This window comes from Squalius cephalus (genome assembly GCF_949319135.1).
Source record: "Squalius cephalus genome assembly, chromosome: 3".
Lineage (NCBI taxonomy): Eukaryota > Metazoa > Chordata > Actinopteri > Cypriniformes > Leuciscidae > Squalius > Squalius cephalus.
In genome coordinates, this window is record NC_137124.1 from 16520003 (window position 1) to 16540738 (window position 20736).

Genomic DNA, 20736 nt, shown 5'->3' on the forward strand with positions numbered 1-20736 from the left:
AGGGTGTTTTTTGTGCAGTCTCTTATTATCTCTGTGAATTCACTCCCTTCATGTGTACGTCATCATGACTCTTGGCAGATTGTCTGGCTAGGTTACTCACTTTGATTTCCTTAATGATTAGCAACAGCACTCTCACTCTCCTTGTTTTCAGTGTGACAGCCACGAGAGACAGATATGCTGTTGTTTCTGTCCCATCAGCCTGTCTCACTGCTGAGCTTCTGGCGGTGTTCTGCCATGATACACTCATGAAATCCACATCTGACGTCATCAGAGGGCACAGAATATGCCCCTACATGTTTAGACAAGGACAAACTTGTAATTCGATTTTACTGTCAGCGATGAATAGAACACCTGATCATGTTGAACATTTGGAGGCCCATAGTGAACTTTATGGAAATGTTGCAGCTCCTCCTGCAGTGTTGTTGGCACTTAAATCAGGAATTTCGCTAGGTGACAGATCAGGTTTTTTTAAATGCTTTACCGTAACGCCTTTACAGTAAACCAATGTTTCTTATCAACAATTAAGCAAGGAAGGAGTGAAGGAAAGTGTTCGAGAGAGAAACTGGTTTTGATTGTGTTGTTATGGTAAATCTGACAGAGGCTCATAGATAGTTTTAATGTGCCAATAAACATGCAAGTCCACATAAGTGTTTCCCCTGAAGCTTTGACAATGTGTGTAACAATCTGTTATCATACTGTAATGAGAAGTAGAAATCTCTGCAGATTTCCACAGAATGCAAACATCTATCAATGACAAAGCTAGTAAACGCATAGTTCACCCAAAAATGAAAATTCTGTCATCATTTACTCACCCTCAAGTTTCAAACCTGTATGAATTTCTTTCTTCTGGTGAACACAAAAGAAGATATTTAGAAGAATATGGTTAACCAAACACTTCCGTAGTATTTTCATCAACTGTCTGGTTACCTATGTTCTTTAAAAATATCTTCTTTTGAGTTCAGCAGAAGAAAGAAATTCATAGAGGTTTGAGTAAATTATGACAGAATTTTCATTTTTGGGTGAACTATCCCTTTAACCAAACCATGCATGTTTGTTTAATACATATTCTTTCTAATTTTATACTCTTGTCTATCAATAAGAGTATAAACCTCTGTTCAATACATTTTATCATGTTTGAAACCAGAAACAGCAATTGCATCTGGGCCTGGTGATAAGCCATTGTTATTGAAGTAGGTCTACAGGATTGCTAATGCAAGTTGGCACCGCAGGGGTTTGTGTGTGTTCATTTCTTATTATGATTTAGTATAACAAACTGAAAACTGAATTTCATGCACATGCAAAAGAAGCAATTTATGAACACCAGTAAATCCACTGGGCTGTGAAGCAGTTTCTAAAAATAGCCAGTTCTAACATGGCATGAAAATGTTTCATTATAAAAAATGTGGCAGTAGGGATACATGAACAGAACACTATTATAAAAACAAATCAAATCGTTGTATTTGCAAAAGCTGTCTTGTACACGTTTTTAATTTCTTTTCTCTTTCTCTACATTGTTTTGTAGAAGAGTGTAAAGGAGGGTATTCTACTCAAACAGACCAGCTCTTTTCAGAGATGGAAGAGGAGATATTTCAAACTGCGAGGCAGGACTCTCTACTATGCCAAAGATTCAAAGGTAAAAGCATGGCCCCTCTGGGGTAGACTGAACCTCAGGTGGTGCTGAATGTAGGTGCTTGTTTCAGTGTTTGTTGGTGACAAAAACATGCTACTTTATTGTTGTAGTCTCTCATATTTGACGAGGTCGACCTCTCAGATGCCAGCGTGGCCGAGACCAGCACCAAGAACATCAACAACAGTTTCACAGTAAGCAAAACCTCTTTTCAATGGCTTTATTTAAAATGTGTGAACCATTTTAAAATATGGCTATGTTTATGTAGGTATCTCAATCATTTTTCTCAATCATCTCTCGTTCTCTCCCAGGTTATTACTCCATTCCGTAAGCTGATGTTGTGTGCGGAGAGCAGGAAGGAGATGGAAGACTGGATCAGTGCTTTGAAGTCTGTCCAGAAATGGGAGACTTATGAGGTCAGTGTCTGAACCTTCACCTTTAAACCCCTCCAAAATCATTCAAAGCTTCGGTTAATGTGCATTGATGCTCATAATGGCAGTTTAATGTTCCTTCACATGGATTTATCTTCCCTCTTTGTTAAGTGATCAATAAATGAAAGCCACAGAAGTAACTAATTGTAATTGTGTTTAGGTGAAATATTGATGTAAAGTAGTCAGTGTGTCAATCCATGTGACTTTTAAATCTTTAGAGCTTTTCGTGAGCCAAAGTTTAAAAAAAAAAAAGAACTCCTAACAGATCCCAGGCTAGTCTTTGTCTATAACAGTAGCTTGTTGTATTTGGCCCTATATCAGTGGTTCTTAGCCTTTTTTACCCCACAATTTTTACCCAATAAAATATTTTAGAGATTGACATAATATAAAATGCCCATTGCGTTTGAAAATTTTATTACATTACTTTTGAATTTACTTCGATAATTTAAATTTAAAACATTATGGCCATGTTCACACAGCAACAGAACACGTTGCCAGTCCTCTATTTGAGTCCTTAATACGGTTATGTTCACACAGAGATCAGTTATTTACGGGTGTGACAAGTATTCTATAACCGAACTCACACCTGTAAATTTTCAGGACTCACAACAGCATTCTCGGAAAGCCCGCACTGTGTGAATGGAATCTGATTGGACCACTAGTTGTCTTTCACATCACACAGTGCGAGAGAGCCGCTCTGCGCTGCACAAAGGCGTGTCTACTGTTTGTTGTGTGAGGTTTTGCTTTCGGTAACTTACAGCAATGGATATATGATCTGTGTCATCTGAAGGTTTTAGATCCAGTCACTGTCCTCCACCGGAGTGCCTCCTGTCAGTTTTGTGCTCCACGCGTGACACAAAAGCTCTGCTCTCCATCTACTGTAGATATGAAAGCTGCTGTCGGTTAATGAAGATTTGACGGATTGAATTCGTGGCTCGATTGGACTCTTGTCATGTCGAAAGTGATAATACTTCATCGCCATCTTTGATATTACTTTGGTCACTGTCGCTATTGTTGGTTGTAAGAGAACACTGGATTGACTCCCGTTGCACGTTCATACAGACCATATTCGAGACGCTACTGTAAGTTGTTGTTTGAATGGGAAATTTTGAAACTCACACCTGTAAGTAAATGGAATTGTCAATCTCAAAACCTGTCTGTGTGAACGTAGCCTATGAGTCATCTTGAGGCCCCCTGGTTGAGAATCACTGCAGATCGTATTATTTGGATGTGTATTTATTTATAATGCAATGATGTTGACATGATTTTTATGATCACAGGCCAGTCAGTTTAACATGGAGCACTTCTCTGGGATGCATAACTGGTACGCCTGCTCTCACGCCCGGCCCACCTTTTGCAACGTGTGTCGAGAGGCTCTGCCGGGGGTCACCTCTCATGGTCTTTCTTGTGAAGGTAAAAATAAACACAAAGCTTTTTTTTTTTTCCATGTTTCCCATATTTGTTTTTTTCTCTCCCTCTCATACATTATGAACAGTTTGTTTGGATTTTCCCTTTTGCTGCCATTTACCTTTTCGTGCGTTGTTTATTCTGCTGGTAGAACGAACAATGACGTTGTTTGTTTAGTGCTTAATCAATGACTCATGAATACAAACATTGCCTTCAGCCTGTTATCACGTTCTAGTGATGACCTGTTTAATGTCATCTTTTCTCTACGTGTGTGTTAGTTTGTAAATTCAAAGCCCACAAGCGCTGTGCCGTACGATCCACAAATAACTGTAAGTGGACCACTCTGGCATCCATAGGAAATGACATCATTGAGGATGAGGATGGGGTAAGTGAATCTTTTCAATTTTACATGCATATGGTCTCAGTGGTAATCTGTACCTAAATTATCATGTTTGTGTATTCAGGTGTCAATGCCTCACCAGTGGTTAGAGGGAAACCTGCCGGTTAGTGCTAAGTGTGTGGTGTGCGATCGAAACTGTGGCAGCGTCCGCCGACTACAGGACTGGCGGTGCCTCTGGTGCAAAGCCATCGTACGTCACCTTCCTGTCCACTCACTGCTGTATATCACACACACCCAAAATATTGCATCACACCCACTTCACTCTGTAAACATAACAACTAGAAATACCACATAAACACAGTTTACAGGAAAGACTATGACATCACATTTTTACAGGTGTGTACCTTGTGTAACCAGTGTGTCTCCTCTCCAACTGTTACACTGATGGATGTTAGCTGTCTGTGAGTAGCCAATAATGTATGTCTCTGTACATTCGCTCTGTGTAGGTGCATAATAGCTGTAAGGAGCAGTTGGGAAAGGTTTGTCCTCTGGGTCAGTGTAAGGTCTCCATCATTCCACCCACTGCACTCAACAGCATCGACTCTGACGGTAAGGGTTGTCCTGGCAACTGCATCAGCTCAGCTTAGTCTCCATAACGCCTGTATACATTGTCATATGTTTTTTGTTGCGAATGACATTATTTAGATCAAGTATAATTATCACTGTGTCAGTTAAAAATACCATTGAATAAAATGTTATTCTAGTTATTTCATTACTTAATATATGTTTACACTACCATTCAAAGGTTTGAGGTCAGTACGATTTCTCTCTTTTTTCGAAAGAAATTATTACTTTTATTCAGCAAAAATGAAAATATTTTTCAAATAATTGCTGTTCTTTTTAACTTTCTATTTATTAAAGAATCCTTAAAAATAAAAATATACTATAAAACAGTTACTTTAAATTGTAATAATATTTCATAATTTTACAGTTTTTACTGTGTTTTTGATCAAGTACATGCAGCCTTGGTGAGCATAAGATACTTATTTCAAACACATTAGAATACAGACCTCAAACTTTTGCATACCGCATTCATCTGGAGATTTTATGGGAACAAAGTAATTCTTAATGTTAGTAATGTTCTTAAAGAGACAGTGGTTAAAGATGGTTACATTTCCAAACATGACACCCCTCCCAAGTTCTTTTCCTCTCCTCTCCTTCTCTTATTCCCACTCTCCTTCCCCCCTCTCCTATCCCACCATTGTCCTTCTTCATCATCCCTTGCTCACTGCAGGCTTCTGGAAGGCCACCATTCCATCCTGCTCAAGTCCTCTGCTGGTGCTGGTGAACAGTAAGAGTGGTGACAACCAGGGCGTCAAGTTCTTGCGCAGGTTTAGGCAGCTTCTGAACCCGGCGCAGGTCTTTGACCTCATGAACGGCGGCCCACAGCTGGGGTGAGATCAACGTCCGCTGATAGCACACTGCAATATCAATTAAAAGACTTTGTAAGGCAGTTAAAGAGTCAGGAATCATTCACTGTACAGTAGCTTAGCTTTTAAAACAACCCCAACATGTTTATCTGATTGCTGTAACATTCTCAATCATTATGTACTTTCAGTCTTAGTGCAGCTTTTAATAGTATTCTGTTTTGAACGTACAATTTGTTTTGGCAAAGTGAATTTGCCCTCTGAGACATATTTGTTGTTTTTTATTTTTGTTTATGTGTGCAGGCTTCGCCTCTTCCAGAAGTTTGAGACCTTTCGTATCCTAGTGTGTGGTGGAGATGGGAGCGTGGGCTGGGTTCTTTCTGAACTGGACAAACTCAGCCTGCACAAACAGGTCAGAATAACCAGAATAAAGTATTTTAATGAAAGCTTATGAAAATGTGCATTAGTAGTGTGCAACGGAGCCTGTATCTGTATTTCTATCAATCTTAATAAATCCGGAAGTGGGCAGGGCTTTAACCGGAAGTTCATAAAATTGCATAAGAAGCCTGTTTAAAGTGTAATTATGGTCCCTTAGTTTTCATTTAACAAATGCCTTGTATAAATTGTAAAAAAAATTGGTAACACTTTATTTTAGTGTCCTTGTTACATATGTACTTGCCATAGTATTAACAGTAAATTATGCATAATTACATGCAACTAACCCTCAACCAAACCCTAATCCTACCCTAACCCTATAGTAAGTACATGTAGTTGCTTATTATTACTAATAAGCTTATTATTACTTAAATAAATAATTATACTGTAACAATGACACCTTAAAAAAAAGTGTAACCCAAAAATGTTTTAAACATAATTATAAAATGTATTGAAATGTATCTTCTAATTAAAACAATAATTCTAAATATTAAATAAACAGGTAAAATATTTATTTTTATTTTATTTTTAATTTACAGAGGATTCATCCACAACCTCAAATAAAAAGACTCTATATAAAATAGCTGATTAGAGAACATGAAAGAAAATATTCAATAGTTAAAAACTGCTAAAACAACTTTTACTATCCATACAAATGCAAATCTAAACTAATTATAAAGAATACGTAAATGCCTCCCATCTCTTGGAGAGAGTCAGAGAAACATATCATCACACCCTGGCCCGCCCCCAAAAATGCTTGTGCCCCCACCCCCCCCCCCCCCCCCCCCCCCCCACTTGAGGCGCAGATCTCTTAAAAAAAATTACTTTCATTTTATATTATCATAGTTGCTAATTTTGTGTTGCATTCTTTATCATTAAAACAAACAATGGTGTGATTTTGTTTGATTGATGGGAATCTATACTGCAACAGCCTATCATGGCCTTACTAAAAAGAAAGTTAGGCTGTACGTCAGTGTAGCCGCTCAACAGTTACTGCGCATTTTTGAAAGCTGGATGAGTTTTCGCCAGCTTACTCGCTTCAGTTCGTCATGGATATCCGTAAGTGGTTGAAAAGTACCAGTAGGTTCAAAGTCTCTGTGCGTGTGTATGTGCGTGCGTGCGTGCGTGCGTGTGTGTGTGTGTCTCATGGCAATGTATATCCCTCTGTTGACTGCTTTAAAATGCAATGTCTGAGAGATGCTTCTGGTGTTACATCTAATATGTTGTATAGTCAAGTGTTTTATGGATATTCATAACATTGCTTCTATGAAATGTGGTGTAGGCTATAGGCTGCCTGGTCATATTGCTGTTGGTTATGTTTAACGTGATGATTACGTGCTGCGCGAATAGAGTATACGAATATTATAAATATACGTACTGTAGGCTAATAATAATTGTGCGCTCCCATGCATTTCATATGTGCCCACCTTAAGACTGAGGTCTGGCGACGGCACTGCATATCATATCGTTCAAGGTTTAAAACATTTAAACAAACATATCAAGTAGTAAAAAAAAATGTGTGATGTTGTATCTTAGTTGATATTACTCTTGTCAAAGCTCTGAGAGACACACAGAGACGTCAACGCAGCTATTGTATTTTCAATCGCACTGTCCTTATTTAATTCACAAAGTTTGCAATAATTTGTGTATCACATCGTACAAGGTTTAAAACATTTTAATAGACATATTAAATGGTAGAAAATGTGTGTGATATAGTATTTTATTTGACATTACTCTTGACAAAGCTTGCGGCACTTTGATTTGATTGATTTTTAAAACCTCTTGAATGGTATTTTACATATGGTCCATTTTCATATTGTCGTCTTTAGCTCTAGAAGTACCCAGAAGTACACTCTTATTGTGTTGTGTTGTGTTGTGTGTGTAACAGTGCCAGCTGGGCGTGTTACCGCTGGGCACAGGAAATGACCTGGCACGTGTGCTGGGCTGGGGAGGACTCTGTGATGATGATGCTCAGCTGCTGCAGATACTGGAGAAACTGGAGAGAGCTACAACCAAGATGCTGGACAGGTGAGAGACAAAGAGAAAGAAGGAGAATGAATGAATGAGTGGATGAATGACTCTCATCAAACTCATCTCTCGGTGTGTGTGTCTCCTGAATGTGTGTCACAGATGGAGTGTGATGACCTATGAAGTGCCCACCAAACAGACTCCAGCGATTTTAAAGGAGGAGGACCCATTAGACTCCCCCCTACAGGTGACCTTTATTTCTTAAGCATTTACTAAGAGAACAGTTCTTTTAAATTGTAATAATATTTCACAGTATCACTTTTTTTGCTGTATTTTTCATCAAATAAATGCCATGTTAGTGCTACTTCTTTAAAAACAATTTTAAAAAAAAATCTTAAATTGAATTTAAATGAGATTTTCTGTTTTAAAATGATCCAGATTACACAATATGCTGATTCTGTTGCCACTCACTTGACCAAAATTCTGGACTCTGACAAACACAGTGACGTTATATCATCTGCTAAGTGAGTAAACAGTTGATTTTTGTTTATGAACGTGTTGTGCAGGTTATGTTTATAGAATATGAATATAGTTTTTTTATTTTTTTAATTTTTCAAAAATCCTTTTGAACCTCTACATTTTGTATTCCTATCTCTTTCATTCACAGGTTTCTTTGTGGAACAGTTAATGAGTTTGTGGCTGAGGTCGGGGTCGGCAAAGCTTATGAACGGGCCACAGAGAATAAAGAGGAGGCCGATGCTATGGCAAAAAAGGTAAAGCTGATTTTAAAGGTGATTTTTTTTTTTGTGAGCAAACAGTTCAACAATTAGCCAAAAGAACATGTGAATGGTTAAATCGACAAGTGATGAGTTAAACGAACAGTCAAATAATAAGCCAAAGGAACAAACAAATATTAAGTAAAATCAACAAACGATGAGCCAAATGAACAGTTTATTAATGAGTGAATTAGCAGTCAGAATATTAAATGAAGAGCTAAACAAACAGACAGTCAAATAAACAGTTAAATGAAGATTCAGATAAAGAGTTAAATGTGTTTGGTCCTTTATAAACTGTTTTGATTTGTGCGTGTATCTCAGTGTGCCATGTTGAACGAGAAGCTGGACTCTTTGGTTAAGGCTCTCAGCGAAGACGCCAGTGCCCAGCTGGTACCAGCCGGGCCCATCTCACCAGACGAGAGCGACACTGATCAATCCAGACCCTTCAGATCAAGAGAGCAGCTGATGCTGAGGGCCAACAGCCTAAAGAAAGCACTCCGACAAATCATAGATCAGGCAGAAAAGGGTAATTCTTTACAATATATGAGTGCATTCATCCGTGGAAGTGGAAAGTCATTGGATTTTGGGCCATTGTTAGAATACATAGAATAAGTATCAAAAAGAGGCAAAACTTTACTTCATGAAGATAATTGTGAGATAACATTTTCAAAATATGCCCAGAGAGAAAAACACGAAAAGGCTTCAGTAATTAACATTTTACTTTTTTTTACTGTGTTTACCGAGATTGTATTTAAATAAGATAAAACTAAAATCTGTGGTTTGTAGATACAGGAATGTACACGCATTTTACAGTGGCTTCTGTGAAACTTTACCCAATATTTAATTAGATTGCTATTGATTGCTTTCTTTCAGTGGTGGATGAGCAGAACAGACACACACAGGTACAGAGAATGTCATCCTCCTCATCAATCAAAAGAGGCAGCAGTGAGGACCTCAAAGAGGCGGAGCCACGTGAGTGACAAACTCTTCTCGATCACATTTTCCACTGCAAATTCTTATCTCTACTGTAGCTCATTCAAACATTGGCATTTTGATCAGTTAAAGATATTCTTAGCACAATTGCATGAAAATTGCAGTTGGCCTCAACATGAGAATCATTCAAACAACCACCAAAGTCCCTGAATAAAAACCCCACAGTTAGAGGATCATTACTCATTGTGAATATGAAGGTCAGCTGTAGAAATTAAGACTTTAGAGCATTGCAAATACAGAAGATATAAAATTAAATTAGGAGGATGCAATATAACTATGTGTTTGTATGCCCTGGTGGAAGTAAAAAACTACATCATGCAACCCAGACACTGTCTAGAAAAGGTCATCCCTCAGAACTGTCTTTGTGAGCAGGGAGACGTGAAAATAGAAAAGGCCAAGGATCACTTGAGTTAATTAACATCAACTATATCAACATGCATAACACTGCATTAGCTCACATAAATGGCAGCACTAAACCCGTTTTGCATGAAGAACTGTTTTATTTATTTATTTTTATATACATTTTTATTTAGAAAATATTTAGGTTTTTATGTAATATTTCTCAAAAATGAATCACTGATACATGAACGCATGAAATGAGTACTCTGACAAAATAAATTGTTGTCTTTCACTGATGCTAGTTTTTACAAAATGTACTCTTGTCATTGTTACTAAACAAATGTGTGTAATCAAGTGAGCTTAGTTTAATTTGAATTCTTTCAAAGAAAATAACTTTAGCTTTAATTGACAAGTATTTGTTCAGTCAACTGGAAATGAGTTTTCTTAACTTTAAATTCACATGTTAACTACTCAAATACTTTGTGTAGTGCTATAGAATTTAAGAGATTTGTTTGCGTTAAATAATGTGTTTAATTGGTTTAACTCAAATCAGTTACGTAGGGTGTTACTCAAGTAACATTTAGTAACAAGTAACTCAAGTAAGAATTTTATTTAGTTATAAGAAATATTCTTTTTATTAGACTTTAAATTTACAGTTCACAGTGCTCAAATATTTAAACTCAAATGGTTTAACAAAATCTGTTTCCTCACATTATTTAACTAATTGGATTTACTGTATGTATATGTCAAATTAAGACAAAGATTTTCAAACTTACACAACTAAATTGAAGTAAGCTAGTCATAATTATATTCAGCTTTGAATCATTTGCAAGGAGTACATCATACACAAAATAATTGAATTGAAACCAAAAATAAGTAGTAGCATGAACTTATATCTAAAAGTAGATCATTTCAGTTCATTCAACCACTTATCGAAAAAAGAAAGTAAATTCAGAAGCTTTTTTTTTCAGAACAGTTTAATACACAGTTTTTTATTATTGTACTATTGCTATTGAAGTTTTTGTAGTGATTCTAGGTTTTTTTCTTATGGCTGCATTTTGCACATCACTCCCTCACTCTTCGATTGCTTTATTTCATTGACAGGTCAAAACACATTGAGTCCAACCACTACAACCCCTATATTACTGGAGAAGTCAGAGAGCTTCAGCACTGTGCTTTTCTCTGAGGAGTCTGTGTAAGACTGTGCAAACACACACACATACACACATGGCAGAGCTCTTATCTTTCTCCAGAGAAGTGCAGTAATGATATCTGAGGTTCCAGTAGCTCTAAAACCATGTTGACAGTGTAATATACCACAGTGTTTGCTATTCCACTCACCAACACACAAGTCCATCAAAGTCTCAGTGGACATAAATCTGTTTTTATCCCAGGCCTATATGTTTCCATTTACAGGCTGTAGGGCTCACGTTTGCAATGATAGCATTATTTACATAATTATAGAGCTGAAAAGAGTTGTTCTAGATTAGCTGAGAATGTAATATTTTAATGTTTTTGAAAGTAGTCTCTTATGCTTACTAGGGCTGTCACTTTACATTCGAAAATCGATTGCACAATCGATCGGACCAACAAACGTAATTTTTCGAAAAACGAAAATAGGGAATCGATTTTAGCTGTCTATTCTCGGACACAGTCACACAGCAACTGCAGGCTCTGACAAACACGCATAACAGCAAAATATACTTCTGCATAATGTGTCTCTTTTTACAACAAAACTGTGAATTCTGCCCGTATGCAGACAGTCTCATGCATACAGATACAGATTCGGGCTACGGTCTATAATCGCCTACGTAGGCGAAATTTGCTTGACATTTCTAATCGTAAACACAGCCATGTTGAAGACTGCGGTAATGTTTTTCATTTATGTTATGGCAGTCCACTCTGCTTATTGTTTTTCGAGATTGTTGCACTCCTGTTTGTCATTGTGCACTAAACTTCATGCCAATAAATCAAGCGCCCTCTTTACGTTCGTCCTAATGCCTGTTAGTTGTCCGTGGATTTGCCCATATTTGGCGTTTAAAATGGAAACGTCTTTAGACGTGGAAAATCGATTTTACAATCGATTCAATGAACACTTATGTCTCAAAAATCAAACAGGATTTTTTCACAAAAGTGACAGCTCTAATGCTCACCAAGGCTGCATTTATTTGACAGTTACAGTAAAAAACTGTAATATTGTGAAATAGTATCACAATTTAAAATAACTGTTTTCTATTTTAAAATGTAATTTATTCCTGGGACGGCAAAGCTTGATTTTCAGCATCATTACTCCAGTCTTTAGTGTCACACGATTCTTCAGAAATCATTCTAATATGCTGATTTGGTGCTTAAGAATTTTTTATTATTATTAAATGTTGCAAACAGCTGCTTTATATTTTTTGTGGAAACTGTGATCTAGTTTTTTCAGGATTCTTGACTAGAATAAAATAACAACATTTTTTGAATTAGATATCTGTATTAATGTATTATATATATAATGCTTAATAGATCAATAGGAGCTTAGCACTCCTCATATCCATCACTATAAGAGACAGTTGCTTATGTGACATTGCAAAAATTGAATCTATAAATGAATACACTTTCCTTGTGAATGATGTATGACTAATACATCCACCTTTTCTGTTTATTTAGCACTTCAAAAATCTTTTTTTTATTCATAAGTCAGTCCTTTTGTGACTCAGACAAGGCATCCTGCTTGTCTCTCTGTTCCACAGGCAGTGCACAGAAAAGTGTGTGATGAATAACTATTTTGGGATCGGGCTGGATGCCAAAATATCTTTGGAGTTCAACAACAAGAGAGATGAGCACCCAAAAAAGTGCAGGTAAGAAAGTTTGATAATTGCTGAATATAATCCATTAAATCCAAATGAAAATGTCTTCCAGAGATGTGGCGTTACCAGTTACAGTTTTGCTTTAATGTTGTTGGTTTTTTCAGTGATAATGTTGTTTATATAATGCTGACTAAAACAGTGAAATTTTGTTCTTTTTTTTCCCCCACAGTAGTCGCACTAAAAACATGATGTGGTATGGAGTGCTAGGGACCAAAGAACTGGTGCAGAAAACTTACAAGAACCTGGAACAAAGAGTCCAGCTTGAGGTATGAGCATGTGTTGGACAGACAGAGAGAAAGGGAATGCAAGATGCTGACATTTAGGCTGAATACATTTCTCCCTTTTCTGACCTTTAAGGGGAAGAGGAAGTACTCTTTGTGCCATTTACTTCCCTTCACACACTATGAATGATGCTTTGCCACTGTGTGTTTATGTGTAGATGTACTTTTCATCTAAGTGGTCATGGTTTCATGTTTCAAACGTTGTTCTGAGAAGCTGTACATTACGTTACTCTCTCTCTCTCTCTCTCTCTCTCTCTCTCTCTCTATTTGTGTGCAGTGTGATGGAGTGCCCATGTCCTTGCCGAGTCTTCAGGGTCTTGCCGTTTTGAACATCCCCAGCTATGCAGGAGGCATTAATTTCTGGGGTGGCACCAAAGAGGACAATGTGAGTCCATCAATGAAACCGAATTTCAGTTCAGAACTTATAACTTTACTTTCCGGAGGGCAGTTCAGTTCAACAAAGTGAAAAATCAGCTCAGAGTTGAACAGATGAGTCTGTGCCTTTCATTTATCCTCAGTGCATCTTCTTAATGTTCTGAGCTGTCAATAAACAATGGCTCCTGGCCAGACTTTCTTCCTGCAAATGCGACTTTCAGAATGCATCAACCATATTTACAACCATTCATCAATCCGTCATCAATATCCTTTCATCATTTTTCAAAATGCATTGTGGTGAATAAACAGGAAGCAATATGAAACTGGTGTGGCGAATAAATGGTGGAAAATAGCAAAAGATGAGAGTGTAAAAGAGCAGTGCAAATGTAACAAGTATGATCATTTACAGTACACTGAAGTCTATATAGAAACATATATTTTAATATGTAAAAAATACATATTGTAGCTTTAAGTACACGGTGCAATTTATTTTTATTTTTTTTGGAAAAATACATACATTACAGAGGATAGCCAACCTGGAGTGATGCTGTTTGGATATCTGATCAGTATCTTACTCACGTCACGGTAACAGGTTCTTTCCTGTAAAGTGGAAAGCCATGATATAATTTCCCAGTAAGAATCAGAGTGCACACATAAGACATCTGGTCCTTCCTGTGTTTCATGTTTCAAGCTGCTTATCTTAACATATATATTTAGATAGATAGATATAGACTTGTGTAAATAAAGAATAGTTCAGATGATGAGGATGTGGTTCAACGGTGGACGTTATGAAATATTGTCTGCCATTGTATTTGTTTGTGTAGAATTATGGAGCTCCATCGTTTGATGATAAGAAGCTGGAAGTGGTGGCTGTGTTCGGCAGCATGCAGATGGCCATGTCTCGAGTCATCAACCTACAACATCACCGCATCACACAGGTCTGAACACTAGGACACAATGCAGAATTTAACAGTTCACGGGTTGGAATATAAATAGGAATTTACTGAATTGCAATTCAAAGAAATTCAACTGTCACACAATGAAGAAATTAGTCCGAAACAAATTTTGTGACAACACAATGATTGCTTCAGTAATTTAGACTAATTATACTCCATTTTGAAGAGAGTAAATTAGAGCATTCTGGGAAAAGTGTTTTTCCACCGAAACTCAGTTTATTAAATATAATGAAATATACAGAACTGAAATACTCTCTTTAGGTAAAAGTAACTGGTGTGTGTAGGGTAGGTGAATTTGTAAATGTTGATCATCTAATGTTGTTATGTGTATATGAGAACTTGTTTATGGGTCATTTCTGGTAAATAATTGAATAATATGCATCATCTGGTAATTGAATGTAATTTTTAAACTATTTTTACACGAGTCATGTGAGTTCAGATGTGCTTTGACACTGGCTGTTTTCTCAGTGTCGGCAGGTGAAGATCACCATCCTGGGTGATGAAGGCGTACCTGTGCAGGTGGATGGTGAGGCCTGGATTCAGCCTCCTGGCATCGTCCAAATTGTCCACAAGAACCGAGCCCAGATGCTCACCAGAGACCGGGTCAGTGTGTGTGTGTGTGTGTGTGCTCATCTTCTTTTCTCTTCTTTAAAATCTTTGTCAATCTTTCTGAACAGACCAGCTTTTCTAGTCACCCCTATGTGTTGCGTGATCACTTTTGGGATACTGGTTATCTACTGTCCCCATTAGACTAACCTAACCAGCAGAACCTCCTGTCAGTTTCACCAGAAAAACCAGCTTTATCAGTTAGTCTTGCAGATGAACATGCATATGAATTAATTATCGAGAGAGAGAGATACAGAGACATGCGTACCAGTGTCTGTTTAGCGTCTCTCTCTCTCTCTCTCTTTCTATTAACAAAAAAACTGTGAGTTTAATTACTTCAAAATAGAGATGTAACCCCCTCATTGCTGAGAAATATAATGTAGCAATTCAGTAGTGAAGCTATTTTATTACTAAAAGTCGCGGGACAGCTTTGATAAGTTTCTGTACTCCTGTTTTGTGTGTGCGCTGCGCGAACTCCGCTCTCTGTGTGCGAGTAACGTATGTATGTGTGCGCTTCAATGAAAACAGTGCATTAATATAGAACGGTGATTAAACTGACTTGGAACTACCTGTGCATTAAACAGTTTTATTGGACACCTTCCGGCCAATCAGAATCGAGTATTCAGACAGACCATGATATCAAGTGTCATAAATGACTGTGGTGTCATTCTAAAATTCTCCTTCCACTCATCGTCTGTGAAGTGCTTCGGACTCTCATCCACAGACGCCTTGTTTTGGGCTCAGGAAGGGGTGTATTTACTGCTTGATAAATATGTGCTTGTCATCTCCTAATTAGGACCTGAAACAGATAAATATTAAGTCTGCTTTTTAAAACAAAGAAAAGGAGGATGGTTAGTATGCAACAACAGCTGGAAACTGTATATTTGTGCAGTGTGCGCATGTCAAAAAGATGAAATCTGCACACAAGCCAAACCCGATCACTTTATTTAGCGTTCATGTAAACACTATATTTGGATTCAAACAAAATCCAACCCATGTAAATGTAGCTAGTGTTACATGATCCTTCAGAAGTCATTCTAATATGTTGATTGAGTGCTCAAGAAACTAATTCTAATCGTTATCAATGACAGAGGCTAGTAACTAGGCCATTGTGCTCAACTTTAGTGTAGATGCTCTGCATTCTGTCAACATTGTATGTTGCTGTGACACAAGGCATTCGAGAGCACGCTGAAATCGTGGGAAGACAAGCGGAAAGGAGACAGCCGCCCGGCCCGGCCCCGACTGAACTCCCAGCAGTCCATGGAGTATCTGACGGAGGAGGAATGCGCACAGGTTCAGCAGCTTGGCTTAGTGGCAGACTCACTCATATACAGGTGTGTCTCTGTGTGACTGTATGAAGAGTACATGACACCTACACAAAAATAGTTTGTAACCCAACAGGAATATCAATGCATATGTATGTGAGAAGCTATTTCATAACTATTTGAGGACTATTAAAGAAATGAACTGTGTCCATTTTACCTTGAAACCGCACCCATGACTGTAACTTCTAATTCTTAGAAATGTGACACTTCCTTGTATTGATTCACAAGTCATTTTAGATTCACAATTACATTTAGAATTATATATGGATGGGAAAATATGTGTTATGCTGCTGCTGAATGTGTGGTTATCATGTTTTGTAGGATCCGGGAAGTGGCAAAGACTCATAAGGTGGTGGAGCAGGAATTAGCTCATTCTGTCAATGCCAGTGCTGCGGTCCTGAGTGAAGCCTTCCCCTCCAAACCCTCCAGCCCTGAGGTGACTAATATATTTAACAACTACATTTAACAAATTTATTCATTCCATTTGCTTCATTCTGTTTGTATGGCAGAACTGAATTATCATCAAGTTCAACATTTTTGATAAATCACATAGATGCAAAATACACAGTAGATGGTAAAAGTTTCTAAACATGCGTTATCTGAATTCACAACATTTTGTGAATATATGTATATCACATCGCTTGAGCACTGTGACCTCCACACATTTGTGTAAAACCTGATGATCCTGTTCTCCAGCATGATTTGAGAATGATCCAAAGAGCATCTTGAGCTTCAGTTGAAGCAAGGAAGCAATTACAAATAAGTTAAGGTCACGAATGTTCTTCAAAAAAAATGCAACATTTTTTTTATATGGCGGGTTTAAATTTGGCAGGTTTAAATGTCATATTTTCAGTTTGAAGCCCTCTGTATATATTCTTAGTTCATATGAGTGAGTGATGTGATGAGGATCGGTTCAGTCTAGCTCTGCTTTAAAGGTTAACAACTGCACCTTTCAGTCTCCAGTAAGGAATAATAGCAGGTCCGTCCGTCCTGCTGTGGCTTTCAGCATGTTCAGCTTTGAGCTTCTCATGCTGTTCTCCACGGGACCTCCACTGACCAGCGAATAGAAGAATAACTGAGTGTTAATCACTGAACAGCAAGAGCCTGACAGAAAGTCAAACTGAACTTGAGCTGTGATTGTGTGTGTGTGTGTGTGTGTGTGTGTGTGTGTTTCTCTGCAGGTTTTGAGTCGCAGTACTGCTGTAGACATTGTCAACAGCAGTAAAGTTCTCCAGCAAGAGACCAAGATGCTGCTTGAGGGAAAACTGCTGGTGAGCGGCTTCACTGTCTCTCTCTCACTTTCTCTGGCCTGTTCTTGTACACAAGTAATTCTGTATGAAATATGATAAAGATGTTTTCTGTGTATATGTGTGTATGTAGCAGTTGGAGTCTTCTCAAAAAGAGGAGCTTCTTTCCACTGTGGATAGTCTCGGCGCTGAGTTACACAAGCTGGAGGACATTCACTGGATCTGTCCCAGCATGCACTGCTCTGAGGAGGTTTGTCCTACTCCACATTCATGTCTTTAGTCTAGTTTGCATTACTTTTTCTATAGAACACAATAGTTGGATTCTGAAAGTTAAAAATACATAAATTTTCCTAAGAGAAGATGTTTAGATATGGTGTGATTTCCTGATGGGGTATTACTAGTCAGTATTAGGACAAGGGCAAGACTACTTCAGACAATGTTTTTAGTAAATGCAATGTTTTTAGTAAAGCCCTGAATGTTTTCTTTTCCTAGTCTTTCTCATAGAGCTGAACAATTATTCAGAAAAATAATTGTAAATATGATTACAGCCGCCTAATCGTGCCTAATTACCTAATCTTAAAAACAGCATTATATTTTCTCCCTTTGCATTAAGGGATGCTACTTTCAATGTGCTTTTGCAGCATTGAGCATTGTAGCCAATCACAGAGATGTTTGTTGAACGCAATGGCCAATCAGAGGCCGAGTCACTGCGCCGAAGATGCGTTTAACACAAGCTCATTGAGTTCTACACTTTCGCAAACATGTCAGAATCATGTTGAAATGATTGACAGCTTCAGATTATACACCAATCGCGTTCTGTCACAATTTGAACAAATGCTTTATTTTTCATGCCGCTAAGAGGAATGGCCAGTACACAGTGCAAGTTGTGACAACTGCATTTAAATGTGGCTGTGAATCCAGGAGTGTATTGCTCCATGTCACTGACAGACGTAAAATAAGCGGAATATATTGCTTAAAACACAAGCTCTCTTTTATTTTCGCAAATTTTGGTAATGCCAGCAACTATTCAGACTCGTTTAAAAAGTTTAATAACTTAAAATGCTGCTTGGCAAATTGTTATATACTGTAATAGCCTATTATTATAATATTAAATCAAAGGATGGCTCAGTTTGCATCCACTGAAGTCTAGACTAAAGCTCTTCAGACTCCTTGTTCTTGACTCCCCCTTCTTGGTTTCACTCTAGGACCCGTCCCGTGTGTTGGTGAAAAGCAGTATGAAGCTGAAGATCATGCCCAAGGGCAAGAAAGAGAGAGAGAGGCTGCATAAGCAGCGGTCCAGCAGCTCTCTGTCAGGTAACAGACACAATCACTAGCAGAAACAGCATTAACCAGCCTCATAATCTCACCGTCATGGTACACTCATATCCAGCTGCAGTGTAGTGTAATATGTGGCTCGCCCATGTCATACTAAGTGCCAGTTGCTTGGCCTGGTTGTGAACTAATTATTTCTAATCATCTCATATACCAAATATGTTTTGCATAATATTCCTTGTGCCATTGACAGATGGTTCAGATGCATAATTAATTATTTTAACTCACAACCTTAACCTTAGCACATTTGTTTGCATCACTCAGGATCTTGGGATATCAAAGGCGGGGTGTATGATGTGGATCCTGCAGGCAACTGAAGAGCTGAAGTGGTTTGTTGCACCTCAGCTGTGTGGACACACTCTGCCACGGGACGCTGCTTTACGCCCAGTGAGGGAGGGCCTGAGACCACCTGTGCAGACACATGCCTCATCCCCGTGTTTGTGAGCTTTTTTTTGGAGGGGCGTGGCCCGGCCTGGCACTGCATTACTGTGCTTCTGTTCTGTTTCTTCTCTGCCTGCGGATGGTGTCATGGGAAATGCTCATCATCAGGGAGTAGGAAGTGGACCGTCCACCATCTCTCTCTGTTTTCAGCAACGCCACTCCCATGCATGACCAAATCCGTTCTCTGTTTTGTTTTGTTTTTTCATCTTATTTTATTATCTCGCTACTTAGTATTCCAGCCGTCAGACACATACTATAAACTTTTTTTCACTCTCCAAAGGGAAACAAAAAAAGACCCCGTCCTTTCGCCGCCTGAACAACAAGAAAGGAACAAACTAAATCAAACAAAACAATTGTACTGAAATGAAGACAGTTAAACACATGCAAAAAAAAAAAAAGGAATATCCTGATGATGAATGTATGGTGGACCTGTATTATTCGTCAAACTGGCTGAATAGTTACTCTGCATCTAGTCTCTGTATCTATCAAAGACCATCTCAGTTTCTGCATGCCTTTCATGCCCTTATGCAGGAAAAAGGTCTATTTTTTTTCTTTTTACTCTCAGATCGTCAGCCAAGTCGTGGTGGTGTATCACTCGTGTCAATTGAGCCGTTGTTCTAGAAGCTTCAGTACCGTAACTCTTGTGCCAAGTGAGTAAATGGAGCGCAGTGGTTTTAAAGTGAGCTGTTTCTTTACTTTTTTCTGCAGGGAAATCTCGTGAAAGAAAGTGATGCTGTATGTCGTACATTTCAAGATGTATTTTATCTCGCCTTGCACTTTAATATAGAAAACAAATGTTTAAAAGAGGCAAACTAAACAGGTTGTGTGTTCTGTTTTATCATATGAAAACTGGTATCCCATTCATGGAAAACCTGAGATGTTACATATAAGGCAGTATATAACCAAACTTATGAATGTTATTCAACTGTCGCCCCTTTTCAGGGGTCAGTCTGTATATGGAATACATGAGGTAAAGCAAAACTTGAACTTGACTAATATATGGTATGGTTCTCAAGCAGTATTTATCAGCACACTCCAATGGTACAGTTTTTCCATTAAAAGAAACTAATATACACAATACTGGACAACTTAATTGTTTTCTTGATAGTTGTGAGCCAAAGTCAAACAGTGTTGCTCTGTAAAAAAAAAGAAAAGAAAAAGACATTGCAAGCGTGGTATTGATTTGAAGTCAAGGTGCTGATTGTGCCCCTAAAAGCTGAACTGTATTTTTTTTTTTTATTGTTTTGCATGTCTTTGTTTTAAAGTTTCACATCTGTGATGAACTGTTGCCGTGTGCTGTCCGGCAAATGCATTACTTGACCATCTCCACGTATCAGCACGTCGATTATGACTGGGGCAATCAGGTACAAGCGGAAGGCAATGATTTAATGAACAGAGAAAAAGAACCAAAACAGAAGAGACTAACTTTTAATTTGCTGGTACCAATCCTCTTCATCGTCAAGACTACTGTTTACTTTTAAGATGTATTATTTATCCTTTTTATTTAAAATATTTTTTGCCATATGGGTTGCAGTCAAGCTTCCATGGCCTTAGACCCTGTCTGACTGCAATCACCTA

General features: G+C 38.0%; 1 protein-coding gene across 2 annotated transcripts in view; it reads left to right on the top strand.

Annotated features, from left to right (window-relative positions):
* LOC307155454 (diacylglycerol kinase delta) overlaps positions 1 to 20417 on the top strand; it is a 59502-nt gene extending 39085 nt beyond the window's left edge. For both annotated transcript variants that reach the window (XM_079866077.1, XM_079866078.1), the window contains 27 exons: positions 1523 to 1633; positions 1741 to 1821; positions 1939 to 2043; positions 3339 to 3471; positions 3744 to 3850; positions 3930 to 4055; positions 4312 to 4414; positions 5100 to 5259; positions 5536 to 5644; positions 7556 to 7695; positions 7798 to 7882; positions 8074 to 8159; positions 8303 to 8408; positions 8733 to 8937; positions 9285 to 9383; positions 10848 to 10938; positions 12479 to 12586; positions 12765 to 12861; positions 13154 to 13261; positions 14076 to 14189; positions 14676 to 14810; positions 15987 to 16147; positions 16460 to 16574; positions 17320 to 17409; positions 17519 to 17635; positions 18591 to 18699; positions 18982 to 20417. In XM_079866077.1, the coding sequence (XP_079722203.1) occupies positions 1523 to 1633; positions 1741 to 1821; positions 1939 to 2043; positions 3339 to 3471; positions 3744 to 3850; positions 3930 to 4055; positions 4312 to 4414; positions 5100 to 5259; positions 5536 to 5644; positions 7556 to 7695; positions 7798 to 7882; positions 8074 to 8159; positions 8303 to 8408; positions 8733 to 8937; positions 9285 to 9383; positions 10848 to 10938; positions 12479 to 12586; positions 12765 to 12861; positions 13154 to 13261; positions 14076 to 14189; positions 14676 to 14810; positions 15987 to 16147; positions 16460 to 16574; positions 17320 to 17409; positions 17519 to 17635; positions 18591 to 18699; positions 18982 to 19034 (3054 nt within the window). In that variant the 3' untranslated portion in view covers positions 19035 to 20417. The remainder of the gene's footprint in view (positions 1 to 1522; positions 1634 to 1740; positions 1822 to 1938; positions 2044 to 3338; positions 3472 to 3743; positions 3851 to 3929; positions 4056 to 4311; positions 4415 to 5099; positions 5260 to 5535; positions 5645 to 7555; positions 7696 to 7797; positions 7883 to 8073; positions 8160 to 8302; positions 8409 to 8732; positions 8938 to 9284; positions 9384 to 10847; positions 10939 to 12478; positions 12587 to 12764; positions 12862 to 13153; positions 13262 to 14075; positions 14190 to 14675; positions 14811 to 15986; positions 16148 to 16459; positions 16575 to 17319; positions 17410 to 17518; positions 17636 to 18590; positions 18700 to 18981) is intronic.
* Positions 20418 to 20736: the final 319 nt, after the last annotated feature.